Here is a 24,809-nt window from a genome sequence, read left to right as displayed (position 1 = left end):
TTGGAAATCACGTTTAATATTAGCAATAAGATCCCCACAGTAAATGTTAGTGTGACATGTATCATGAGAGGAGAAAGCTGCTGATTTCGCAAGTTGATCAGCAGTCTCATTGCCTATGAAACCACAGTGTCCGGGTATCCAAATTAATGTTATATGAATGTCCAATTGAGAAGCAGATATTAACTTGTCTCTGATTTTATGACAAAGATAGCTAGTCCTTTTTGAAATGTTGAGGTTGGAAACATTGGATATGATACTCCTGGAGTCGGACAATATGCCAACTTTGTTCGAACACAGTTCAATTGCATATATTATGCAAAATATCCGCTTCCACATGCATAATAACCCGAGAGCGAGAGCAGGGAACAGATGCTTTAATATTATGTGTAGGGAAGAAAATCCCGAAACCAGCCCTGCCATCAGGCATTACTGAGCCGTCAGTATAAATAATACAGTTCAGGTTTTTATGATCAAGTATAGCAGCAGCCCTACGATTCATATCGCTGACTGAGATTTTTTATGTTTGCAATAATAAAAATTCCCTACTTTTTTCCGAAATTTGCTCAACTCTGAGAACGCTATGATATCCGTAGAGATATCCATAAATCTATTAGCTACGGGAAAATTCAAGTGTCCCTGATATCTAAGAGGTTCTAAGTTATGGATTTCTTGATAGTAAGGGGATAGCAGGGAGGATTTACGTGAACGAAGTATAGTGGAAATGGAGGGAACATCTAGAGAATCACCTGGGTTGACATTGGTGCAATCCGACTCAAGAAGGACTGAGTTCTTCATTTCATGTGAAAAGTTAGGAGTCAGTTCTATGATTTTGCAAAAATATTAAATTTAGTTTTTTGAGGGGCGATCAGTAAATCATGTGCCTGTAAATTTTGGCCAATGATAGAAAAATTGTAATTCAATTTTAAACAAATGCTAGCTACGGACTTATTCCTATAAAAGATGACAATGTCATCCGCATAGGATCGTGCTGGGATTCTATAACTCGTTAAGCGTCTTCTACAATGGCAGTAGGAGTAGTAGTAAGAAATAAGCAGTAAGCAAATTGACCAATTCCATTCTCACGTTTCAAAAATAATCGATTGTGATTGGTCTATTTACTTACTGCTTATTTTTTACTACTACTCCTACTGCCATTGTAGAAGACGCTTTATTGGAGTTAGGGCCGTGGCACACAGAAAAACTTAAGCAGTAAGCAGTAAGCAAATTGACCAATCACAGTCGTTGATTCTTCTTACGGTCCAAGAATCAACGACTGTGATTGGCTAATTCGCTTACTGCTTACGTCTTACTGCTTAAGTTTTTCTATGTGCCACCAGCTTTAAGCCCGTATCAGATTACGGATTAAGATTGAGATTGAATTGAAAATTGGCCAATCAGAGCAAAGTTCACCAAACTTGAGCTTAGTGAATTTTGCTCTGATTGGCTAATTTTCAATTCAATCTCAATCTTAATCCGTAGTCTGATACGGGCTTTAACGACAGTTTCGTTATCGTTGCGCAGTTTTTCTACAGTATACAAAAGCTGAGCAACGATAACGAAACTGTCGTTAACTCCAATAACGAGTTACAGAATAGGGCTACAGTAGGGCAATTCTGTAACTCATTATTGCAGTTAACGACAGTCTCGTTATCGTTGCGCAGTTTTTCTACAGTATACAAAAGCTGAGCAACGATAACGAAACTGTCGTTAACTCCAATAACGAGTTACAGAATAGGGCTACAGTAGGGCAATTCTGTAACTCATTATTGCAGTTAACGACAGTCTCGTTATCGTTGCGCAGCTTTTCTACAGTATGAAAAAGCTGCGCAATGAATTGTCGTTAACTACAATAACGAGTTAAAGAATCACACTACAGTAAGGCTAGTGGCATACAAAAAACTTAAGCAGTAAAACGTAAGCAGTAAGCAAATTGACCAATCACAGTCATTGATTCTTCTTACGGTCCAAGAATCAACGACTTGATTGGTCAATTTGCTTATTGCTTACGTCTTACTGCTTAAGTTTTTCTGTGTGTTACGGCCCTAACTCACTAGAATGCACCCGGGTAGGGAATCTGAACGCATCCCTAGGGCTGCGTTCAGATTCCATACCCGGTATATTCTATTACTAAAAGTGCTATAGTATATGTAACATATACTATAGTGTTTCTAGTAATAGAGTGCACCCGAATGAAAAATCTGAACGCACCCTAGGTTATTCAGCCTACGTTTATTAGTCGAACAAATACTTATAAGCTTTATGATTGGCTAGTAGAGACTAAAGGCTGGTTTACGATGGTCGTAATCCGTTAACTTATGCCGGAACCGTACAAAATTGATCAAGTATAGTTGATCATTCTTCTACAATTCGACTATGATTGGTCAATTTTTTACGGTTCCGGCATAAAGTTAATAGATTACTATCATAAACCAGCCTTTATGACGTCATTAAAGGCCATCACACACAAAATTCCGTAAGAACTTAAATCGTAAGCGTAAGGAAATCGACCAATCTCAATCGAGTATTCGGTTCTTCGTAATAATGGAGGGCCGAGTGCTTGATTGGGATTGGTCGATTTCTTTACGCTTAAGTTTTAAGTCTTACGGAATTTTGTGTGTGATGGCCTTAATCGCTCTCGGAACGATTAACCCAGGGCCAATCGAACACGCTATACTGTAGAACGACCTTTACAAAAAGAAGCATATTGATTGGCTGTTGCACCAGTGCTGGGAGTTCGCGATATATTTTCGCGCACGCGCATTGAGCAAACTCTGTGGTAACCTCAGCGCCGTATCTATTTTAAGGTATCGTAAGATCCCTCACCTAAAAGAAAATATGAAAGGATTGTAGGGAGAAAAGAAAGTTTGTGGGAAGAAACAGAATGCTGTTTATGAGTAAAAATAAATATATTTTTTATTTTGTAATTTCTGCAGCCAACCAATCTTTGAAAACATTCATATTTAACCATGCATATTGGAATTTTCTTCTCGCACATTTCCTCTTCTTTGCCTCGATGCCACTTGATGACAAAGGCTAATGTTGATTTCTCCATTTCTTTCTTCAATACGGCACTTTTTTCTTTAATTAATTTAATATTATAATTGGACTTTATCATAATATTATAATTTATAACTTTATCAATATTATAATTTTTCTTTATCATAATATCACTTTATATTAAAATTGCATTTTTTATCACATTTTATTTATTAATATGTACTATATATACATATTATAATATCACATTTTACATAGCTATACTAATTATTATAACTATACTAATTATACTAATTTATTATTATATCATTTCACTACCTATCTAACCTAACCACTCGCAAACAACACAGACAGACGGCCGAGTTTTTGTGCATGTCCCTAAGAACTGTCTACTCGTACCTAACGCCGTCATTGGAAACTGCTTACGTCGAGCTGCTACGTCATTCACGCATGCGCATCTAGAAAATATCGCGAACTCGCAGCACTGTGTTGCACGAACTTCGCCACGCGGCAAGCGTTGCCGCGTTCTGTATGCAGAAGCCATAACCTCGTATAAGTGTTCAGTAGTGATATATCAAGAAGAAGGCAAGCACGTGTCGTGAAAGATTCGAAAATGGCAGAAGAAGGTTATTATTTTTTATACGTTTCTCATAAATATACTTTACATATTGCTTTGAATGTGATTTCTTGTTTTCATTTCACTTATAAGTAATTTATTGAATTGTCGTTTTTCTGTTATGAATTTTGCTATATAATATCTTATTGCACACACGTGTCCACTTCAATTTATAATTATTTACAGTGAGAGTACAGTCCGAAATATCATAAAATATTGACTGATCGAAAACGATTATATAATAAACATGTTTTGATATCTAATTAAACAAATCTGATTCGTTTTCGCCAGCATCAAGTTGAAATTTAGGTATAGGTTAAGTTACCTTATATCGCATTTTGCGGCATTTTACAGATAAGCATAAGAAAAAGAGCAAGAAGAAGTCTCTTGGTGAGCTTCAGAGGGAGATAAAATGCGAGATTGAACCTTCTGATGAAATAACAAAGCTTGACTGTAAAGATTGGCCTTTGTTATTTAAGGTAAAAATATATTAAAAACATATAAAATCAAGATATATAATCATGAACTTGACTAATAGTATAATGTCATAAACTAATTAATAGACATTATTTCCTTGTCTGTTTATTGTAGAATTTTGACAAAATGCTGACACGTACCAAACATTTTACTCCGTTAACATGTGGTTCTACTCCACTTAATCGCCCCATATCTGAATATATAAAGTCAGGCTGTATCAATTTAGACAAGCCATGTAATCCTTCGTCACATGAAGTAGTATCTTGGATAAAGAAAATCTTGAGAGTAGAAAAGACAGGTCACTCTGGTACATTGGATCCTAAAGTATCAGGTTGTCTAATAGTCTGTATAGACAGAGCAACCAGATTAGCTAAATCACAACAATCTGCTGGTAAAGAATATGTTGCTGTATTCAAACTTCATGATAGCCCAGAAAGTATACAGAAGGTAAGTTTGTTACATCATTTGATACACAGTGAGTTACCAAAGAAACTATCTTCTAAAATCTCTTTATAAATATTGATTTTACATAAAAATATTTAAGAAAAAAGAAATATAATTTTAAAAGAGCTATATATTTTTTAGTCATGTTTTTTTTAAAGGTAGAACATAATTTTGAATCTCAAGTTTTTTATCCTTATTTCCTAATTAAAAGTAAGGATAGAAATCCTTATTTCTAATTAGCTGTAAGTGTAATAGTAGAGGATAGAGAAACAAATCCAACAATCTATAACACCTTTTGTGAGTCATGAAGTAATCTTTAAATGAAAAAAATACAGAAAAACAAAAAGAATAATAGTAACAATAATTTTTTTAACAAAATAAATAACTACTTACTACTTTTCCTGTTACTTTATATTATTTCCATTTCAAGATTGGTTCATAGTCAAGATATTATAGATCATTGAATTCATCTTTCCATCTTCTACAACTGATAAAAAATAAAGCTTTTTATTTTAAAAACTTGAAATGACCTTTAAAACTTTTTGATATTTTTACCTAGAAAAAACTAAGATGATTAAAATGTAACATTTTCAATGTAACATTACTTGTGTCTTAAACATTTTTATATGAAATTAATATTTATAAAGGTATCTTAGAAAGTAGTTTCTAGTAATTTATTCTATATTACATTGAGACACATTTAATATTTTACATTGTATAGCATATATTTTGTATCATGTTGTATATGTATATTGAGAATTCACATTAATACAATTGTAGGTACAACAAGCATTGGAGAAACTGCAAGGTGCTCTGTTTCAGAGACCGCCGATTATATCGGCAGTCAAGAGACAGCTTCGCGTTAGGACAGTATACGATAACACGTTACTCGATTACGACAAGCAACGAGACATAGGAGTGTTTCGAGTTAATTGTGAAGCTGGTTCATACATTAGAACACTGTGTGTTCATCTGGGGCTCTTCCTAGGTATTGGTTGTAATATGCAAGAACTGAGACGAATTCGCTCCGGCGTCCAATCTGAAAATGACAATATGGTCACCATGCATGATATCCTTGATGCCCAGTGGTTGTATGACAATCACGGAGACGAATCGTATCTAAGGAGAGTAATAAAACCATTAGAAGCATTATTAGTGCAACACAAAAGAATCATCATAAAGGATAGTGCTGTATGTATTAAATTCTTTGTTTCTTATACAGTTATTAAAGTTGTCAATAAAATTGTATATTTTTATTGTTAGGTAAATGCAATTTGTTACGGAGCGCAAATAATGCTACCAGGCATTCTGATGTACGACTCGAATATAGAAGTGAATCAAGAAATTGTAATTGTAACCACTAAGGGCGAAGCTGTAGCACTCGGTAAATATTTTCTAAATTATAATAACAAAACATATTTTATTTAATATTTTATATCATGTACTTAATTATATATAACAATATTCAATTCATCACTTTTATATTTAATTAATATCATTCGTATACTTTCAGCCATAGCATTGATGACCTCTGCAACTATGGCTGCATGTGATCATGGAATCGCCGCAAGAACTAAAAGGGTAATTATGGAGAGAGACGCGTATCCGAGAAAGTGGGGTTTGGGACCTAAATCATCAACAAAGAAACGTATGATAATCGAAGGAAAATTAGATAAATATGGAAAGCCAAATGAAAACACACCAACTGAATGGTTACAAAATTATACCTATTATTCTGGAACCGAACCAACAGTATCAATCAAAGTAAGTTATAATCATTTTAACCTTTAGGCTACCGGGAAAGCCACTTTTGTGGCTCTGCACCAATCTCAAAATTCTGCGCCATGTGTATGTTACTTATATAAACAAATTTTTTAGAAAAAAAAAACATTTTTTTAATGAAAAAATGCCGGCAGTCTTAATAAAATTATATTATTATATTATATTTATAATATTTCGTAAGTTAATGTTATATATCATGAGGTACTTAATATAGAGAGGCAATTCTCTCTTCCTCTAGAAGAGAAAATTTGCCAACATGGTGATGCGATCAGCTGATTAGCCGGCATAAACATGTACGGACATTGCGACGCCAATGCAAAACCATATATATATGGTTTTGCATTGGCGTCGCAATGTCCGTACATGTTTATGCCAGCCAACCACAGAGTAGCTGCTTAATTCTCTTCACTGAAGGTTCTCTAACTTAATAGACCGAGAATAATGGTATTGAGCAAGTTACTGGTAAAAAACGGAAATGGGAAAGTGACGTAAGTGCAACAGACCTAGAGGTATCTATAGAACAGTCCGTTGGAGCGAAAGACGAAGAAACATCATCCCCAAAGGATAAAAAGAAAGAAAAAAAGGAAAAGAAGAAAAAGAAAAAGAAGGAGAAGCTGGATGAGGAAAGCAAAGATTTCACAATGATGGAAGATGTAAGTATAGGATAATTAGATCAATTTTTCTTATTAGAAAAATTCACAATTAGATATTATATAGTTTTATGTATGTATGTATGTATATGTACATATACAAACATATTTTATTATTACATATACTATTATTTCATAATTTTTACGCATTATAGGATTCTTCCATAAAGAAAGAGAAAAAGAAAAAAAAGAAAAAACATCAAGATGAAGAACCATTCGAAGCATCAGGCTAAAAATTTATATTACAAAAAGAGAATTTAAAATTTTTATTTTATAATAAAAAGATTTTTATATAAGTATATTCAATAGATGAAAGCCATTTATTCATCATGTGGCCATTTCATCCTATAAGATTAAAAATGAACTATTACATAAAATATATAATTTCATGTCTGTGTCCGTGTGTGTGTGTATGTACTTTTTCGCTACGATGTTGCACTAGATACTTACAAAATAATGATGGTATCTCCAATTATATAGCATTTAGATGTTATATTAATGCCATTAAAAAAATAAATGTAATGAAATAATTGTTCCATAAAAAGTATTCTCTAGCTGTCAATGCATATTACAGAAGAGAATCACTATAGTGGTGTGTTGTCTTACGCGATCGTTTAGCGGGAAACTATTACAGCGACGCATCGTAACAAAAAGTAATTACACAAATTTAGATGTATATGATTATATCAAAACTATTTTCTTTTCGTATATCGTATAGTTATTTGTCGATTCCTTTACAACTTTAGCTGCATTTTCAAAAGACAAGAGGAAAAATGTAGATTTCCTTTCTTGGATCTTTTCTATTACTCTTCCAGACTCTGCGCAAGTACATTTTAAAACTTCGATATTGCACTTATATTCTTAAGAATGAGAGTTCACTGTACATATAAGATTATTTTTTAATTATGACTTGAATAAAATTATGTATTATATAATATTTAGATATATAGTAAAGATATACCTAAATGATAAAAGATATATATAATTCAGTATATATCTATTTGTACAAAAAATTATCATTATAAAGATAATTTTTTAGAGTAATATTTTTAGCAGTAATATTTTTTTTAGAGTATTATTATACTAAATTCAACTTCAATTATAATGAATTAGCATCTAATTAATAGTTTTTGTACTGTAGGATTTTTAGTTTACGAAATTTATTATACTTTATTAATATATTATGCTTTGCACAAGTGCATGATATTTGATCCAGTAACTATATCAGATTTATATAAAAATATAACGTACTATTTTTAATAAAAATGTAAGGAATTTATTATGCACATATCTTTAATTATTTATGTTGATATTACTTGTGAATCAGGCATACAAAATATTATACTTCTATTTTAAAAAGATGTATATTTCCTTTAAATATCATATATATTCCGAGTGATGTATTTGAAAACAAATTATTTGAATACAACCGTATCGAGCATAGCTCCCAAACATTGAACAATATTTGTAGCCATTAGCGTATCGACTTTCTCTTCGAGATGTCGTTTTGGGTCCTGCTTGCCCACATTCTTTATAGCTAATTGTTCGGGTGTCATTTTTTCTTCATCCTCCAGGGCCTACGAAGAGAATACCGGTTCCATCATTATTGTGACGCAAGAATATTGGAAATACCCAGTATATAAGTTTCGAGTAATATGTACGAAGTTGTGAGAATATCTATTGTACACTGTTTTACCTTGTTATAATTCTTCGCAAGTTCGAGCATTTCAGAAACGATGTTCTCGTTGAGTCGACTATGCTCGGAATATTCGGCGAGAGTAAGACCGTCCATCCATGTCTTTTTATGCAAGTTCAGCAGCATCTTCTGCTCCAGCTCATTCTTACGATAGTTGATACTAATGCTGTAATAATGTCGATTTAGTCCATGTATCAAGGCTTGCACAGACGGTTTCTGTAGATGGCCTAAATTCGATGTGGTTTGCCTTGGCTCTTGTCCCAGAACCTGCAATCAACATAGCGCCGTTGTTACAAAAATAGAGAACATGGTACAATAAACACGAATATTATACTCACCATCATATTCGGATTGATCAATCTAAATGCATCGATAACAACTTTCCCCTTTACTGATTGTATAGGATCAATAACAACAGCTACTGCTCTTTCACTGAGAGCCTCGAAAGATTGCTGGGTGTTGATATCTACTCCGGACAACCAGCAGCCGAATCCCGGGTGAGAATGATACCAACCCACTACCATTTCCGGCCGACCGGTCTGCTTCAACATGTCCAACATCTTTGCTTGAAACACTGGATCGACGGCTTCTACACTGACTCCCTGTGATAATACAAAGATACATTGTCACACACATAAGCATGTACTTAACATTAGAACTTAGATTTATAATCTATAATTGGACACATGGGAGTCGAACTGAGCCAGATATGCATGAACAAGCGAATGCTTGACTCTCTAGTGAGAAACAAAATGAAAGAATTTAATATAGATTTTTAGCAGGGTTGAGCTGTAAATTTCAAGAAAACTAGAACTACTGACGATTAATGATGATTAATGATTTCTATCAGAGTAGTTGAAATGAAGGGATTTTGAAAAAATGCATAATGCAAGGAAAACAATGTTTACTTTTTTCTATATTTAACATTTACTAAAAGAATAGCATCAAAGAATTCTATTCTAATTTGTTTAAGGAGCAACATTCATGAATTTACATCAGAATTGTTGTAAATGTGTTAGATAAAGATATAAACTTTTCTTTATTAATTTCTAATAAGCCATACGTTCTTTAAACAATGTCCATACATTACATATTATCTGCATAGATGACACACAGTTTACGTTGTCTGTGTGTAGACATAGAATATTAAAATTTACTTACAAATATTTAATCCTAGTTCTAATGTCAACAAATTATATAATTATTATTATTTTGCATTGTGTTATATTTACCGTTCCCGTTTGCGGCATAGCAAAGACATCGATAACGCGGACAGTATAGTCATCTACAAATTCTCCCAGCATCAGACCCATCACTTCCATCGGTACTCCAGCACGACCATGTTTAAGCATTTTCAAGAGAGCCAAAGATGATATATACACCTGTTCAGAGCAGAGATGATAAGAAAGAAACATTAAAGGGGACGAACAATATCTACATAATACAAATATCTCTATAAAACATACCTGTTCGGCTGTATCCACAACAGGTGCATCAGAGGGTGGCGGTCCTTGGCTTAGACCTGGCATACCACCGCCTAACCGTAATAGCCTATCCATCTTGCTATATCAATTGGGCTTTATACTCTGAAAACATATGAAAAGTACAAACGATTACCTATATAAACTTCTACAAATTTCAAGTGTCATCGTACTATACACAAATATTTAGAGGTTAGAATAAAAACGCTATTTCGAATCTCTCTGGGAACTACCGGACGATATTTCGACATTTAATTAAGACGTAATACATCCTTACGACAATTTGTTTTTAGTAACGGAATCCCTTTTTCGTCACGATTAACCGAACGAACATTCCTCGCCGCGTCGCCGCTGAAGTCTCAAATGTGCATAATCACGAGCGCAGTCTGTTGGCTACCTTCGCGGGCGCTCCATCGAGATCATAACAATGAAAGAGGAGGAAGTATATAACGTATCTAAGTCAAGAGGGGGACCTAAGGGTTTGGGTAAAATTTTTATTTTGATTAATGTCTTATGAATAACAAATATTACAAGACAATGAAAAAGTTGATCGTTAAAGTACTACAAAAAAATTGAAAATTGTCAACAAGGTTATATTTGAAGCAGGTTGAATAATGAATCTCACAACCAATAGGATTTGCGATGAACCAAACCTGTTGACACACACAAAAAATAAATATTGCTTGCATGTTACATTTCATCAATTTTTTGTGATCTCGAAACAGTTTGCGCCAATTTCTGTCTGTACTGTAATTCCAGGTGACCCTGATGATCGGAGTTTAAGGAAGGTGGAAAAGGATGTTTTAATACCAAAATTAATGCGAGAAAGAACCAAGGCGGAGAAATGTGTCGACGAAGTTCATGGTAATTATTTTATTATCAGCATGTGAATAATATGTTATATAATATAATATGTGAAACAATTATCTCTTTTCCACAGGATTCAATGAGTGCTGCCTGAATAACGGATTGAAAATGATCATAAAATGTAGGCAAGAAAATGAGAAGATGAAAAAGTGCATGGAAAAATGGTATTACAATGATGACTTTATTAAAGAATGTACAGAACAATATTTGAACGAAAGGGCTGAATATAGGAGGACTGGAATACCCAAAAAACAAAAAAAGAACAGATTACAAACATCATTATAGAAGTAAAGATAGAAAATAGATAATACAAGAATTGTTTGCTGTTGTCATTCAGTTTCCCAAATGTAATTTTTGTAAATGGTATGCAAAGAATGCTTTGGAACAATGAAGCTTTTAAAACATATAAATTACCTTCAATATAAATTTCACAATAGAAAATAGAATAAGCACTTGTAAGTTGAGATTATATACATGATTTCTATATTGAATTTTTCCTCTAGTTATCCTCATACATAATGTGCAAATGTTTGAGTAATGTTTTATTCAATTATTTACAAATGATAAAAATTAATTCTTAGATTGTCTAAATACTCTAACTACGACTCTAATTCTAACGACAATAATTCCACATTATTTCTAACTCTTTATAATTAAAAAATTGTCAATTATAAAAATAAACTACAACTCTCTTCACTAATAATTTTATGTATGGCATAATTGTATAGAGCGTGGAAAAGAGCGTTAAACTGTTCTAATAATATTTTCCAATCATGGTTATCGTCTTATTTACGGTCCACGTGGAGGATATAGATCGTAAGGTGATTCGACCGCCGAACATCCAACAAGCGTCCGCGGACGCGCCTCAGCATCAGTTCCCATAAGCACAAAATGAAGAAGAGGTGGGGGTGTGGCGTTTGGTTTCGTTGGGCTTGCTGATGTGGAAGCTGAAGACTCACGAGAAAATTCTCGTCGTTTACGTCGTCGGTGAGAAACATCGCTCGCCTTGACGTTCGGAAACTCTCTATTCCGACGCCAAGTTTCACGATTTATTACATATTGCGTGTGTTATTTTTTTTTTACACCGGCACACTCGTAAAATGCGAGAACTCGTGTACCTCCAAATTCTAATCGGTTTCTCCGTCCTGGCAACGGTGATTCCGAAGCCGGACAACGAACATCGCATTTTGAGCAAGGTTAGAAAAAACTTGAGATTTTTAAGCACTTATATTTTATACAGCTTATTAAATAAAGGTCTTATACATTCTGCCAATATTTAATATTTAAATATAATTTTATATCTAATAATTTTATATTTAATAATTTTATATATAATAAATATAATTTTTTCAATGCCTGCAGAATAGACTTGTTGACATTTAGTATACTTGAAACTTATATTGCTCTTATTTTATAGCAACTTATTATAATTTTTAATTATTATAATCTCTAATTAACATCATAAAAAACAAAAAATATAGATACACAATATAAATATTTGTTAGATTAATATATATTCAATATGAATATATATATATATATATATATGATATTTTAGGATGTGAGTAATGAAGATCACTATATAAATTCACAACACAATCCAGCCTATGATCATGAAGCTTTCCTTGGAGAAGAAGCTAAAACCTTTGATCAGCTTACTCCTGAAGAAAGCACCAGAAGATTAGGTATCATTGTTGACAAAATTGACAAGGATAATGATGGCTATGTAACACAAGAGGAACTCAAAGACTGGATAATGTACACTCAACAACGTTACATTAGAGATGATGTAGAGCGTCAGTGGAGGTCTCATAATCGACAAGGAAAAGAGAAATTGTCATGGACAGAGTATAGAGCAATGGTTTATGGAGATATGGATGAACACGAGAAGGAAAGGCAGGACAAGTCAGATGATGATTCTTTCTCTTACCTCACTATGCTTAAAAGAGATCGCAGAAGGTGGACTACTGCTGATTTAGATGGTGATGATGCTTTAACCAAGGAGGAATTTACTGCCTTCCTTCATGCTGAAGAGGCAGAGCATATGAAGGATGTGATAGTATTAGAAACAATGGAGGATATCGATAAAGATGGAGATGGAAAGATATCTCTTGCAGAATATATTGGTAAATAGAAATCATTTTATTGCTTCTAAAAATTAAATTAAAATTTGAATGTAAGTGGTTCTTTCTGACAAAAACTTTTATCTTGCTTACAGGTGATATGTATAAAGGCAATGAAGGTGAAGAGGAACCTGAATGGGTGAAAAACGAAAAGGAGCAATTCTCCTCCTATAGAGACAAAGACGGTGATGGATTTTTGAATGCTGATGAGGTTGGTTGTGTTCATATGTTCTTAGTACTATTTATATGATTGTTGTACAAAGAGTATATTCTGTACAATGTAGAGTGTACAATATTGTATTTTTCAATTATTAATTGATCTCTGATAATGGTGATTTATATCTGAATGTAAATTTTGATTCAAAACAGGTAAAAACGTGGATCATTCCTGCGGAATTCGATCATGCGGAAGCGGAATCTCGACACTTGATTTACGAAGCGGACACGGACGCCGATCACAAACTTACAAAGGACGAGATTTTAGAGAAGTACGATATATTCGTCGGGTCTCAAGCTACAGATTTCGGAGAGGCATTGACGAGGCATGACGAGTTCTGAAGATGTAATCTCATAAAATTACTATTGAACAAATTACTTATAATGATCTACTTAAAATTTTATAAGAGTCACATCATTTAATGAAGGATATTTATACATTTATTATAATAAATGTGTTTTTATATTAACGTCTATCTAGTGTGTAGATATGCGATCGATAATAATTTAATTAAAAAGAGATATATATAGTAGCGTAGAAAAAAGAGAGAAAGAGAGAAATGCATGAAATGCTATATCTGCCAAAAATTGTAAAGAAATTAGCTATTGTTACAATAAACTTTTTATATTATCATTGTATGAACTATGCCATTGTTCCGTTTAGATAAGAAAAGTAAGAAAAACCATATCTTTGATTCTAGTAGCTACGATATTGTGTTATACTGATAACGACTGTCTCACAATTCGATATCTAGGATATGGCTGTCATTGTCACGATCGGATTTATCAGATAAGCTTCAAATATCGTAGCGTGAGCAAATATAGTATCGTCAACGTGAGTAATACCTGAGACACCATTGTGCGTGTTAGTACACGAAAATACGCGAAAATGAAGAGAACATATGCAGTAATAGTGCTGGTGATTTATATTTGCAACATATTTTTGAGTACGCAATATATTTACTTTCCACAAGTATATTCGACATTATACCTCAATAATATTTATAAATATTGCACACTGAGAGAATACAAATATCATGTAACGCCGCACTGTGTATTTTCAGGCCGTTATTATTAGCAATACATTCATTCAAAGCTCATGGACTATTTTTGAGTTGTTGTCAGTTTCTCATTTGATAATCAGCAGATAAGAATTGATCATTAAGAACACCTAAGCGCGTATGTATGTACGTCTACGTACATATATATACATATGCACATCAAAACAGTCTATATCATAATTATCGTAAACACACATACATCGGACATGTAAATTATTATATAAAAATATGGAGAGAATTTGATTTAATTTATATCACATTGTGGATGAGAGAAAAATATTAATACGCTAATTGAATTCGTCGAATGCTTCACAGATTTATCGACATTTCATATGGTCCATTCTTAATTACAATCTATTTTTCATGTAGCAATAAGTTTAGGTGCAAAGTACTGCTTCCAATTTACATGGCCAGGCCCAAGTAACAAGACTGTCAACTGCACTAATGATATTCCTTGCGTGAAGCCGTTTTATAACAGTAACTTTCGTCTTCGACTGTTAATTATTGACTTTTTATCGTTAATCTCAATGATAATACTTTGCAATTTTTTTAGGCTTTTCACCGCCAAAAACGAATGAGATGTGGGCAGAAAACCCAAATAAATACTCTTGCGAATTGAATACCGATAACGTTTGTATAAAATATACATATACGTACAATAACGCAGGTAAAACTACATTTTATAAAATAACAAAAGAAAACCAAATCAGATTTCACAGTCGAAACGTATATAATTTGTAGTGGTGAACGCCAGTTATTTCTGCGGAAAAGTCATCGAAGACCAGACATCGGCGATTACATCAGGCTGTTACGTTCAACATGTATGTATTACAAGCTAATACAAGCTATTCACAATGAAATTTATATAATTATGACTACAAATCAATATCGTTTAATAATGAGATACAATTACATGATTATGTGGATACTTAAAAATTGTTTTTATATAGACTGAAGGATATACTATCGAGGTATGTGCCTGTCAGTCTACCAGCAACGCAAACGATCCACCATGCAACGCAACAACAAGAAATACATATTCAATACTAATTACCATTGGAGCTACAGCTGTGACATTATTCGTGTATAAAATTTTTTATATTCTCTGACATACTCTGTCAGCTTACTTATCTGATATGAATGAAATTGTACGAATTACATATACTTAATATTTATTACAATTTGTATGCGATATATCGATTAAGCGTATATCTTTTTACAACTTCGTAAAACACGCAATATAACATAAGTTATATACAGAGATGAACAGATTATATAGTTTGTAGTCGCGTGTTTGAAAGTAAAAATACATATATTTTCGGAAAATTAGGAAAAAGACAGCATAAACTTTGAAATAATTATATCATATATAACAAAATTGACTAAAAATAAGCAATTGAATATTACATTAAAAGTAATGTTTTCTTAAAAGGGTATATATATCGGCACTTTATATATTCAAAGAATTTTCTAGCCTTAATCATTATGTATGGAAGTATTATAAATTGTATCTCCTTAATAATATTATTACATTCTTTCAACGGAATAATACTTATTAACAGAAAATATAGTAAAATGAAATATGGCAAATTGCATAGAGATTAGGACTTATTCGCACATTTGAAGCAATGAATTAATTGTAATATCTTTTTTCCCATGATTAGCATCATATACTGATTTGATAACTTCTTTGTCGACATTTGGAAACATTTCTGCAATCTGCAAAGTATAGTTATAATCGTGAATGTACATGGTAAAAATTGCAACAAACAAAATTATAAACGAATTGTGTGTTGAATACCTGTTTCAACTCAACTTCAGCATTTGGCAAAGAACTCGGTATAACCGTTGGTGCAACAACAGGTGGAGGTGTTGTGTAAACATTTACTGGAGCATATGGCATACCAAACATTGTTGCAGAAGGTACCATCATTATTGAAGAAGAGCCCATGTATGGATTACACTTATTCTATAAAAGAACAAATTGTACCAAAAAAAGAGAAATATATAAAAATATTTTTTTAAAAAAAGATTCCTCAAATTTATATATATTCAAAAAGATATTAAATTTAATTATTAATTAATTTTATAATAATAGTCTGTTTATTATTAAAATTTGAACAAAGATAGATGTAATTAAGATAAATAATATATTTATTGTTCGTACCGAGTAACTGAAAACTAAGTTGATCATGCCTTCTTGATTATCCCCTTGTTTTCCACTCAGTGTGTACCAGTCCTCATGTGTTTCACCTTTTTGTATAACATGTGGTGGAATTTCTATATGTCCCCAAGCAATCAATTCATCCATTACAAAGGAACATTCATCATAAATTTCTACATATATTTGGGTGACTCCAGGTGGAAGTAGACTACAATAACAAATACTCCAATATTTAAGAGATACAAATATGTAAAAACAAAATATGTCCTTACCATTGAATGACTTTGTTCCAATGTGGATTCTTCCCACCATTTGAGTTTGTATGTGTCTCATATACTGCATGTCCCACTCGTAATCTTACATAAGGATCCATTTTTGTCATTCCATAATTTTTTACTAATTTGGCCTAGAAAGATTTTGCTTTTTAGCGTGAGAAGATAATTGAGAAGGTAATAAAAAAATATTCTTACCTGAGCAATCGTTACACTAAGTCTGCCTACTCGGGGATCATGAGCCATTGGCATATTTTGCATCTGCAGTTGTTGAATAGCTAAGGCAGCCTGTTGATCTGCTGCTTCCTGTTGAAGTTGTGCATTATGCTCCTCTATTCTTAAGAAACTATCTGGCAAAGGTCCCACAAATGCCTGTATTTAATTAGGATAAAATTTAATAACCATATATGTGTATTACATACACAATATAAAGTCACTACCACATATTTGAAGTACAATAAATTTTAAAGATCAATAAAATTATAAGGGCATTGTGTAGTTACTAAATGTAAATAATATAAACTATATGTTGGGAAATATCGATATAAATATATTCAGTTGTATTTCTTCCAATATATTACTTTCTGTACATTGAAATCCATCAAGATATACCTAATCTACTTAAGTGTATACGCGCAATAACAGAACATTTGTAATGCTTCTCATTATTGCGTTTGATAAATGACAGTTCGTATTCACCCGTTTTTTCCAATCTTCGTGAAGCGGCCTGTCCGTGTCCATGATGAAAGATGTTAAAAAATATTATCTCCTACGAGATCTTGTTCTTAATCACTGTTTACGTTCTACATATAATACATCCGATATTCATCAAATACGTCAAATCACGCAATCGTACATACCTCGAAATGCCTCGAAACAAGTGTGTCGTGACAAACTCGAGGTCTGACTCGAGGTTCTTTTTAGCTAAACTGCCTGAACTAGTGCAATAAGTTAAGCCCGTATCAGACTATATATTAAGATTGAGATTGAATTGAAAATTGGCCAATCAGAGCAAAGTTCACCAAACTTGAGCTTAGTGAATTTTGCTCTGATTGGCTAAATTTCAATTTAATCTCAATTCTAATCTAAAATCAAATATATTTGTCTCACTCTAATTTATTGCACCAGTGACATACCAGTTCAGACGGTTCATCTAAAAAGAACAGACTTTCGATTAACTCGAGATTAACGGCTGTCGATTTTGACAATCGAGATAACATAAGGTGCTTTCCAATTACTTAACACATCTTGACAAATCATACACAAAATCAGTTTATTGGTTACATATTGGATGCTTTCCAATTGCTTAACACACTTGACACACACGTATACAAAACCAGTATGGTCACATATTATCTAAAATATCTTGTAAGATAATATGTACCCAATAAATTGGTTTTTAGGGATTTTTCTTCTATCATAAGGAAAGGAAGATTTCTATGTTGCGACCAAAGTTATACGAAGGTTGGTATCTACGATCGCAGTGCATAAAGGTGCCCTGCGAGGTTATAAATTCGAAATAATTCTTGCAGTTTGGAAAATAAAAGTAAATACCTCGATGTGAATGATGTTATTCAAAATGATTTGACTCAGAGTAAAACGACATAGAAATGGAAGATAATATATTCAAAATCTAATCATGGAATTTTTGGGTGAAATATTAACCTTTGGAATTGACACTGTCATATTTGCTATCTGTTTGAAACAATATATTTATTGCAGAAATGCGATTAAGGCGATTCAGGTAGAGAAAAGATGTTATCAAAGTTATAAGTTTTAGTTATACTGACGTTTAATTTATAGAAACAATATGTTAAATATTGGAGATAATTTGAAAAAATATTTTTTGTAGAATGTTGAACTGTGTAATGTTGGGTCAGATTTGGGAAATATTTTAAATAATAGGACACAGAATAAAATAGATTATATTGCTGTCAGAGGACTTGTAAAACCTTTAGGAGAACCATTACAAAGCATTAATAAAAAAAATGTTTTTGGAGTTATACAAACGCTTAGTGTCAAAGAACATGTTGTTGCTAGAACATCTGCTGGTTTTTGGTAAGAAAAATTTATATGTTAATAATTCTTTTCACTACATTATTATGATTATTATATTGTAACTATATACAGGTCTGATCAAAAACGAACAATGCAGAAAGTATTTAATACAGTACCATTTGTTTTAAAAAACGAATCTTATAGTGTAGAAGTAATAGATCCTTTATCTGCCAATATCTTAAACCTGGATGTAATTTCTGATCATTATGAGCCTATTATTCCTACAGTAATAGATCATATATGGGGATTCTTAACAGGTGAGAATACAACTGAATATTATAAAATTATTCTTTATATATTTGTTGCACAATAATGCATTCTTCATGTACTTTTTATATAAAATTTATTTTTAATTTTTAAACTATTTACATAAACTATATATTAATATTTATATATATTACTAGGAATACGTCAGCGTGGTTTGCAAACTACAGAGAAAATGTTGCGTGTGGACTCAATTGTTACAGTAATAGGTGAGCTTTCAAAGTCAAAGACTAATTCTGACAGGCTTACTTTGCAACCACCATTAAATGGATCTCCTTTTTATATAACAAGCATGTCAATTACTACTTTGCTACGGAAACTTGATGATCAGAGAAAAATATATAGGTATATAGAAATAAAATTATAATAGTTAAAAGGAAATTATATATATAAAATATTTAATTATGTAAAAATATCTTTTTTTAAAATACAGAATAGTTTGCATAATATGCGGCACGGTTGGATTATTAATTGGTGGAACTGCAATGAGACGTTATTGGAAAGATAAGCAGCAGAAAAGAACGGCGGAAGAGTTGCGACGTAGCCTTGAAACCTCTCGTAGAGAAAGACGACAAAGAGTTAGAGATACGGATCTTAGAGCAGATCAAATATGCGTGATATGCAATACAAATGCACGTGAAATTATTTTGTTGCCTTGTGGTCATGTATGCATATGTGAAGATTGCTCAAACAGCATTAATAATAATTGCCCAATTTGTAGAACACCTATCACTCAAAGAACAGCTGCATATATTATATAAATTTTATTTTGGAATATATAAATATCTTGTAACAAAATAAGAAAAGGAATATTTTTACTATAATAACAAAACAAATAGGATATGAAAATAATAAGGGAAAATATTTTTTATAATTTAAATATTACATATATATGTATGTATGTATACATACATACATACATATATATATATATATATATATATATATATATATATATATATATATATACACACGTTGTAATAATTATATTCATTATAATGTGTATATATTTTGTTTAAAAATTGAATATTTACAAGACATTCTAATAAAAGAATTCTTGTAATAGAATTCTTCTGACGATATGATCTATCAAGTAATTTTAAATAAATAATGTGTGTTAAGGTTTGATGAGTATCTTTAGGAAAAATACAAGTTAAATGTTAATATAAATTGAATATTTTAAAGAAAATGTATATAATAGATGTCCTATACTAACTTACCTCAAATGTGCCAGTAGTTGAATGAATAACTAGAGACAAATAGATATTTTATGTAAAAAAATATAGTGTACCATTTATATTATATATTTATAATGTAAATGGTATATAGTTATTAAATTTATAAAAACACATTTATAAAAACATTAAAAATCTATATTTTGCGATCTTGTGTGTGCGATGTTTCTTTTATCTGCATTGCTTGTATTCAAGTTTATAATTTTCTTAGCTTTGCTGCATTTCCCAATACCAAGTTTTGGCAGTCCTCTGTTCAGACCTTCTAACAGAACACAAGCCTTGCATATCTCTTGACTTGAAACGAATCCACATCGAGTACAATTTCTTCTCTCTGGCATTTTTATGCTATCTTTTACTTGCAGCTGTTCACCTAATATATCATTATGTTAATAATTCTTATAATTTCTTTAATTTACTTTAGATAATAAATAAAATATCATAAAAAAGTACAATATTATATACTTACCCGAGTGTATTATATCTATAATAGCTGATGGTCTTAGTTTTTCTAAATTCTTTAGAAATTCTCGTGCATAACCTCTATAAGCATTTGGAGCATATATGCATTCCGTGGAAAAATATACTAAACGCTTAAAATATGCATACATAACAATCTCTTTTTCATATGCATATTTTAGTGGTTTACATCTCATAATAGAATCTGCACCTGTCTGTATTGAATAAAAATGTGTATTGATTTTTATTGTTTATCATCACAATGAAAATCTTAATTATATAAACATATAATTAACATATCCTTACAGTTATTACAGATGTACACCTCTGCAACCTAGCAATATCACCTCTCAAGACATTCATTAGTACTGTTTCTGCAATATCATCTGCATTATGACCTGTGGCAATGCAATCTACTCCCAACAGTGCAGCACCTCTATCTAGTGCTTGTCTTCGAAAAACACCACAAAATGTACAATTATTTTTACGACCAATCTAAAACATATTACATATTTTTACAAATATGTTTATTATAATCTAAACATAGTAAAGTCCATCAGATACTTTACCTCTGCAACAATGTCATCCATTGTCCATCCATATAACTCCTTATATGATAATATTTTAAGAGGAATACCATAATCATCTCTGTTTTGTGCTACAGTCTTCAAACTGTCATCTCTATACCCTAAAATAATGTATTTTATAAAATATATAATATAGACTTTATATATATAATGTATATTAAGTCATATTTTGTAGATGTTACATATATGAGATAATTTTATTATACCAGTAATTCCTTCGTCAATGGACAAAAGAAACAGATCTAATTCATATTTGTATTTTTCATTCAGAGTCTTTAAAATATACGCAAGTACTGTTGAATCCTTCCCACCAGATGCTCCAATAGCAACTTTATCACCAGGCTTAAATAGTTCACCATTGACAATAGTGTCGTGAATCTCAGTTTCAAATGCTAAGAAGAAGCATTCTTTGCACAAAGTATCACCAGTTTTTGGCCTCTAGAAATGTACTTGTTCTTGTCATAATTAATTCTTATAATTATATACATTGTGCAACATTGTAAGAACAATTTCTTACCTTTAAAATAGAATCTTTTCCGCAATTTGTGGAGCATGACGCAGGCATCTTGGTTCTTTAATTTGTCTTTATATAGTATTATGTGGTAACTTATTCAAGTAATATAACACAAGTTTATACAAAAAGTTCTTTATTTTCTCTTTTGATGCAAAATGCACGATAAAAATTAGGTTAGGTAGTAGACTGGCGCGTGGAACACAGCTCGGGTCATTTATTGGAGAAGTTAGGTTAGGTTAGGCATTCACGTTGTGTATGCACGCATCAAAAGAGGGAGCACAATGAGAAACATCACACGATTGAGTCACACAACTCTTTGTAAAAAAAAAAAATATATATATATGATGCAATATTGCGTTAGAGTTTTTGTATCGTCGTATAAAGAATGTACAATGAGGGCGCGATTTAATCCTCTGGCTTCTCGGGCGGCGGTCCACAAGGTTGCAACATCTTCTCCATAAGATTGAACCTAACCCGCGCCTTGGCCTCGTTCTCGGCGATCGCAAAAAAATTCAGCAGATCGTAATGGCCCATATACGAGCTGCAGGAATCACGATGCTGATTCACAAGCCATTCAAACTTGGTCGTATCGGCGTGTCCTGTGCCAATGTACTTCGACTGCAGATGTTCCAATTGACTGTGGATGTTGTAGCGTTCACCCATCTTTTCCAGGTAATCTCTTAGTAATTCTAAAGAGCGATACTATCTCTACGTTTCTCTCACGCTTTGGTTCTTTTTTTAAGTTTCGTCTTATTAGACCAACCTAGGTCAAATCAAATTATGTTATGCTCGATACGCATAAAGTTGCCAATTCATGGGAGCGTTCCAGCGTCGAGTGTTAAAGCGTTAGCCAATCAACGTATCAGGTCCCAGAAGTATACTTGTAGTTCTTGCGAAAACTGGTACGTTGATTAGCTACCGCTTTAACGCTCGATGCTTGATGCTCCCAATAAAGGTACCTTAAAGGTCGTTCTATGCTGCGTTCGGAAACACACACTGCGTACACACTACTAGACGATAGGCGTTGGAGTGAGCGAAATACAAGAGTGAGATAAAAAGAGAGAGAGTATGTTTCCGAGTGATGTTTCCGAACGCAGCTCTACATTAGTTGCAAATCGATTGCAATTCTTGTTACGATAGCCAATCAGAAGCGTCAATAGCACCATTAATGCTGATTGGCTGTCGCAATAAGATTTGCGTCTGCTTCTTTGACTATATAACCATGGACCGCTAGCGGCGATTCTAATGGCTCCTGCACACAAGACGCGGTAATCCTTGCCGCGCGGTAGAAGTTCGCGCGACAGCCAATCAATATGTTGCTTTCCGTAATAACCTTCTAGCTCTTACGGAAAAACAACATATTGATTGGCTGTCGCGCGGACTTCGCCGCGCGGCAAGCATTACCGTGTCCTGTGTGCAGGAGTCATAAGCGCTGTCACATTTGTAGTGGCCAGGAATACCAATAACAACACATCTGTAGTGCCGTCAGGACCAAACAACGGCAAAAGAAGGAACTCAGTAGACCAGAGTAAACAGAGTTAGCAACGTAAACGCTTCTAATATCCGCGTATCACATGGTGATACGTATTGGAAAGACCTAATAGTATAGTAGAAGTAATAAAAAGAATTAGACTTTCTTGAAAACCACAAATACTTTATAACAAAATTAATTATAGAAAATTATGTTAAAATTGTTATAAATTATGAGGGAAAATTAATGAGCCAAAAATGTCAATATATCAGACAAATTGACAAAAAATATTTTATTTCAAGGACAATAATATATCGTCATTTGGGGTAACTTTTATATCGCTGATATGAAAGTTCTATCTCTATCCGTTTAATAATGCCATATGTTTTTGAAAGCCGTTGCAAATTGTTCAAAGTTACCCCGGTGTTCCAAGTTACCTCAAATGACGGTATTTTAAATAATGTTTTAAAAAATGTTGAACGTTCTTTTTATAATATTACATATATATTATATAAACATTTTTAATATATATATTTTTTTTTTATTCATATATTATATATCTCTTATTATATAAATATATTATATAAATATTATATATTTTTATGTAATATAATAAATACAAATTTGTATGAAATTATATGAATATCTTATTTTGTTTTTTTATATTTTCCTTGCAAATCAGATTTTTTTCTTGTTACTTTAAAAATTGTTGATTTTTATATTATAACAAAGTTGTATAACTTTTTTTTTAATATAATTTATTTGAAGAAAAAATGAAAAAGTTTGTTATTGACGATTAAAGAAATATCATAATAATTTTTCATGCATTTTAATGATAACTGCAATTTATGATCACAGACACACACACGAAATCTTTCACATGGTAAAATAGAAATCACAAGTATGTGATAGTTTACGTATACGCTGTTGTTTGGTCCTGGCGGCGCTGCAGATGTTGACAGACGTTTTGCTGCAGATATAAGATAGCGGCTAGCCATGGTTATATACTCAAAGGTCTGCTTGCGATCGGCTTGCAACTAAAGATCGTTCTACATTAGTTGCAAGTCGATTGCAACTCTTGTTGTTACAGCCAATCAATAGCACTACTGATGCTTTTGATTGGCTGTCGCAATAAGAATTGCGCTGCTTGCAATCGGCTTGCAACTAATGTAGAACGACCTTGGTTGCTTTCCAACAAGAGACACAAGTCGACACAAATATCATTCTTTGTTCCACAATTAGTGAGTAACAAAGATAGAATGATACTTGTATCGACTTGTGTCTCTTGTTGGAAAGCAACGCTTAAAACTTAAAAATTTCAACCGATTGAAATCTAGTTATTTCTGCGTAAGATAAAACTTGGTGTCACTTTTATAGT

At 32.3% G+C, this 24,809-nt stretch overlaps 9 protein-coding genes across 11 annotated transcripts; 5 read left to right on the top strand and 4 right to left on the bottom strand.

Annotated features, from left to right (window-relative positions):
* Nucleotides 1-3,453: 3,453 nt before the first annotated feature.
* LOC116850086 (H/ACA ribonucleoprotein complex subunit 4) lies at nucleotides 3,454-7,901 on the top strand. The gene is made up of 8 exons (XM_032827943.1): nucleotides 3,454-3,623; nucleotides 3,968-4,092; nucleotides 4,205-4,537; nucleotides 5,315-5,725; nucleotides 5,798-5,918; nucleotides 6,048-6,298; nucleotides 6,748-6,969; nucleotides 7,122-7,901. Exons 1-8 carry the CDS (start codon nucleotides 3,611-3,613, stop codon nucleotides 7,197-7,199), a joined length of 1,554 nt encoding a protein of 517 aa, XP_032683834.1. The 5' UTR covers nucleotides 3,454-3,610; the 3' UTR covers nucleotides 7,200-7,901.
* Nucleotides 7,902-8,314: 413 nt separating this feature from the next.
* Nucleotides 8,315-10,569, bottom strand: LOC116850088 (26S proteasome non-ATPase regulatory subunit 14). Its single transcript, XM_032827945.1, has 6 exons — nucleotides 10,421-10,569; nucleotides 10,129-10,248; nucleotides 9,895-10,044; nucleotides 9,001-9,264; nucleotides 8,663-8,929; nucleotides 8,315-8,543 (listed from the first exon to the last, which is right to left on the bottom strand). The coding sequence occupies exons 2-6, from the start codon at nucleotides 10,219-10,221 to the stop codon at nucleotides 8,382-8,384; spliced, it is 936 nt and encodes a 311-aa protein (XP_032683836.1). The 5' UTR covers nucleotides 10,222-10,248; nucleotides 10,421-10,569; the 3' UTR covers nucleotides 8,315-8,381.
* LOC116850091 (COX assembly mitochondrial protein homolog) lies at nucleotides 10,477-11,494 on the top strand. Its single transcript, XM_032827950.1, has 3 exons — nucleotides 10,477-10,628; nucleotides 10,903-11,007; nucleotides 11,084-11,494. Exons 1-3 carry the CDS (start codon nucleotides 10,571-10,573, stop codon nucleotides 11,293-11,295), a joined length of 375 nt encoding a protein of 124 aa, XP_032683841.1. The 5' UTR covers nucleotides 10,477-10,570; the 3' UTR covers nucleotides 11,296-11,494.
* A 448-nt stretch (nucleotides 11,495-11,942) lies between these two features.
* On the top strand, nucleotides 11,943-13,988 carry LOC116850087 (calumenin-B). The gene is made up of 4 exons (XM_032827944.1): nucleotides 11,943-12,206; nucleotides 12,569-13,136; nucleotides 13,229-13,344; nucleotides 13,503-13,988. Exons 1-4 carry the CDS (start codon nucleotides 12,111-12,113, stop codon nucleotides 13,689-13,691), a joined length of 969 nt encoding a protein of 322 aa, XP_032683835.1. The 5' UTR covers nucleotides 11,943-12,110; the 3' UTR covers nucleotides 13,692-13,988.
* Nucleotides 13,989-14,083: 95 nt separating this feature from the next.
* On the top strand, nucleotides 14,084-15,736 carry LOC116850090. Its single transcript, XM_032827948.1, has 5 exons — nucleotides 14,084-14,296; nucleotides 14,780-14,887; nucleotides 14,964-15,077; nucleotides 15,152-15,231; nucleotides 15,361-15,736. Exons 1-5 carry the CDS (start codon nucleotides 14,239-14,241, stop codon nucleotides 15,517-15,519), a joined length of 519 nt encoding a protein of 172 aa, XP_032683839.1. The 5' UTR covers nucleotides 14,084-14,238; the 3' UTR covers nucleotides 15,520-15,736.
* Nucleotides 14,403-17,801, bottom strand: LOC116850089 (toll-interacting protein-like). Of its 2 annotated transcripts, XM_032827946.1 has the most exons (7): nucleotides 17,707-17,801; nucleotides 17,546-17,615; nucleotides 17,045-17,218; nucleotides 16,847-16,980; nucleotides 16,578-16,782; nucleotides 16,212-16,379; nucleotides 15,979-16,129 (listed from the first exon to the last, which is right to left on the bottom strand). In XM_032827946.1, exons 2-7 carry the CDS (start codon nucleotides 17,585-17,587, stop codon nucleotides 16,019-16,021), a joined length of 834 nt encoding a protein of 277 aa, XP_032683837.1. In that variant the 5' UTR covers nucleotides 17,588-17,615; nucleotides 17,707-17,801; the 3' UTR covers nucleotides 15,979-16,018. The 2 variants fall into 2 exon arrangements, with proteins under 2 accessions (XP_032683838.1, XP_032683837.1); XM_032827947.1 differs by having other exon boundaries at nucleotides 14,403-16,129; nucleotides 17,546-17,781.
* A 510-nt stretch (nucleotides 17,802-18,311) lies between these two features.
* Nucleotides 18,312-20,045, top strand: LOC116850137 (mitochondrial E3 ubiquitin protein ligase 1-like). 2 transcript variants are annotated; one of them, XM_032828058.1, is made up of 6 exons: nucleotides 18,312-18,590; nucleotides 18,699-18,904; nucleotides 18,977-19,161; nucleotides 19,309-19,377; nucleotides 19,460-19,513; nucleotides 19,602-19,745. In XM_032828058.1, the coding sequence occupies exons 1-6, from the start codon at nucleotides 18,486-18,488 to the stop codon at nucleotides 19,604-19,606; spliced, it is 624 nt and encodes a 207-aa protein (XP_032683949.1). In that variant the 5' UTR covers nucleotides 18,312-18,485; the 3' UTR covers nucleotides 19,607-19,745. The 2 variants fall into 2 exon arrangements, with proteins under 2 accessions (XP_032683949.1, XP_032683950.1); XM_032828059.1 differs by having other exon boundaries at nucleotides 18,475-18,590; nucleotides 19,309-19,513; nucleotides 19,602-20,045.
* Nucleotides 20,046-20,523: 478 nt separating this feature from the next.
* LOC116850133 (cytoplasmic tRNA 2-thiolation protein 1) lies at nucleotides 20,524-22,110 on the bottom strand. The gene is made up of 6 exons (XM_032828054.1): nucleotides 21,964-22,110; nucleotides 21,653-21,884; nucleotides 21,429-21,547; nucleotides 21,166-21,354; nucleotides 20,870-21,074; nucleotides 20,524-20,773 (listed from the first exon to the last, which is right to left on the bottom strand). Exons 1-6 carry the CDS (start codon nucleotides 22,009-22,011, stop codon nucleotides 20,532-20,534), a joined length of 1,035 nt encoding a protein of 344 aa, XP_032683945.1. The 5' UTR covers nucleotides 22,012-22,110; the 3' UTR covers nucleotides 20,524-20,531.
* On the bottom strand, nucleotides 22,077-23,025 carry LOC116850134 (splicing factor 3B subunit 5). The gene is made up of 2 exons (XM_032828055.1): nucleotides 22,920-23,025; nucleotides 22,077-22,723 (listed from the first exon to the last, which is right to left on the bottom strand). Exon 2 carries the CDS (start codon nucleotides 22,621-22,623, stop codon nucleotides 22,366-22,368), a length of 258 nt encoding a protein of 85 aa, XP_032683946.1. The 5' UTR covers nucleotides 22,624-22,723; nucleotides 22,920-23,025; the 3' UTR covers nucleotides 22,077-22,365.
* Between the last annotated feature and the right edge of the window lie 1,784 nt (nucleotides 23,026-24,809).

The sequence above is a fragment of the Odontomachus brunneus genome, unplaced genomic scaffold (assembly GCF_010583005.1).
Source record: "Odontomachus brunneus isolate Ranch 3 - 2012 unplaced genomic scaffold, Obru_v1 Obru_scaffold_134, whole genome shotgun sequence".
In the NCBI taxonomy this organism is placed as follows: domain Eukaryota; kingdom Metazoa; phylum Arthropoda; class Insecta; order Hymenoptera; family Formicidae; genus Odontomachus; species Odontomachus brunneus.
Note: the sequence above shows the minus strand (reverse complement) of the source record. Positions and strands in the feature narration are given on the sequence as shown.

Coding starts and splice junctions, on each gene's coding strand:
- LOC116850087 (XM_032827944.1), top strand. CDS start 12,111: ATGCGAGAACTCGTGTACCTCCAAATTCTAATCGGTTTCTCCGTCCTG. Junction 12,207..12,568: donor AACATCGCATTTTGAGCAAG/GTTAGAAAAAAC, acceptor ATGATATTTTAG/GATGTGAGTAATGAAGATCA. Junction 13,345..13,502: donor GATTTTTGAATGCTGATGAG/GTTGGTTGTGTT, acceptor GATTCAAAACAG/GTAAAAACGTGGATCATTCC.
- LOC116850133 (XM_032828054.1), bottom strand. CDS start 22,011: ATGCCTGCGTCATGCTCCACAAATTGCGGAAAAGATTCTATTTTAAAG. Junction 21,548..21,652: donor CATTGACGAAGGAATTACTG/GTATAATAAAAT, acceptor ACATTATTTTAG/GGTATAGAGATGACAGTTTG. Junction 21,075..21,165: donor GGTGTACATCTGTAATAACT/GTAAGGATATGT, acceptor TATTCAATACAG/ACAGGTGCAGATTCTATTAT.
- LOC116850134 (XM_032828055.1), bottom strand. CDS start 22,623: ATGGGTGAACGCTACAACATCCACAGTCAATTGGAACATCTGCAGTCG.
- LOC116850089 (XM_032827946.1), bottom strand. CDS start 17,587: ATGGACACGGACAGGCCGCTTCACGAAGATTGGAAAAAACGG. Junction 17,219..17,545: donor ACGAAGATTGGAAAAAACGG/GTGAATACGAAC, acceptor AATTAAATACAG/GCATTTGTGGGACCTTTGCC. Junction 16,130..16,211: donor CTGAAGTTGAGTTGAAACAG/GTATTCAACACA, acceptor TATACTTTGCAG/ATTGCAGAAATGTTTCCAAA.
- LOC116850090 (XM_032827948.1), top strand. CDS start 14,239: ATGAAGAGAACATATGCAGTAATAGTGCTGGTGATTTATATTTGCAAC. Junction 15,078..15,151: donor ATATACGTACAATAACGCAG/GTAAAACTACAT, acceptor TATAATTTGTAG/TGGTGAACGCCAGTTATTTC. Junction 15,232..15,360: donor CAGGCTGTTACGTTCAACAT/GTATGTATTACA, acceptor GTTTTTATATAG/ACTGAAGGATATACTATCGA.
- LOC116850091 (XM_032827950.1), top strand. CDS start 10,571: ATGAAAGAGGAGGAAGTATATAACGTATCTAAGTCAAGAGGGGGACCT. Junction 10,629..10,902: donor AGGGGGACCTAAGGGTTTGG/GTAAAATTTTTA, acceptor CTGTAATTCCAG/GTGACCCTGATGATCGGAGT. Junction 11,008..11,083: donor ATGTGTCGACGAAGTTCATG/GTAATTATTTTA, acceptor TCTTTTCCACAG/GATTCAATGAGTGCTGCCTG.
- LOC116850137 (XM_032828059.1), top strand. CDS start 18,486: ATGGAATTTTTGGGTGAAATATTAACCTTTGGAATTGACACTGTCATA. Junction 18,591..18,698: donor ATGCGATTAAGGCGATTCAG/GTAGAGAAAAGA, acceptor TATTTTTTGTAG/AATGTTGAACTGTGTAATGT. Junction 18,905..18,976: donor AGAACATCTGCTGGTTTTTG/GTAAGAAAAATT, acceptor AACTATATACAG/GTCTGATCAAAAACGAACAA.
- LOC116850088 (XM_032827945.1), bottom strand. CDS start 10,221: ATGGATAGGCTATTACGGTTAGGCGGTGGTATGCCAGGTCTAAGCCAA. Junction 9,265..9,894: donor CTATGCCGCAAACGGGAACG/GTAAATATAACA, acceptor GTATTATCACAG/GGAGTCAGTGTAGAAGCCGT. Junction 8,930..9,000: donor TGATCAATCCGAATATGATG/GTGAGTATAATA, acceptor TGTTGATTGCAG/GTTCTGGGACAAGAGCCAAG.
- LOC116850086 (XM_032827943.1), top strand. Junction 5,919..6,047: donor GGGCGAAGCTGTAGCACTCG/GTAAATATTTTC, acceptor GTATACTTTCAG/CCATAGCATTGATGACCTCT. Junction 6,299..6,747: donor AACCAACAGTATCAATCAAA/GTAAGTTATAAT, acceptor CTAACTTAATAG/ACCGAGAATAATGGTATTGA.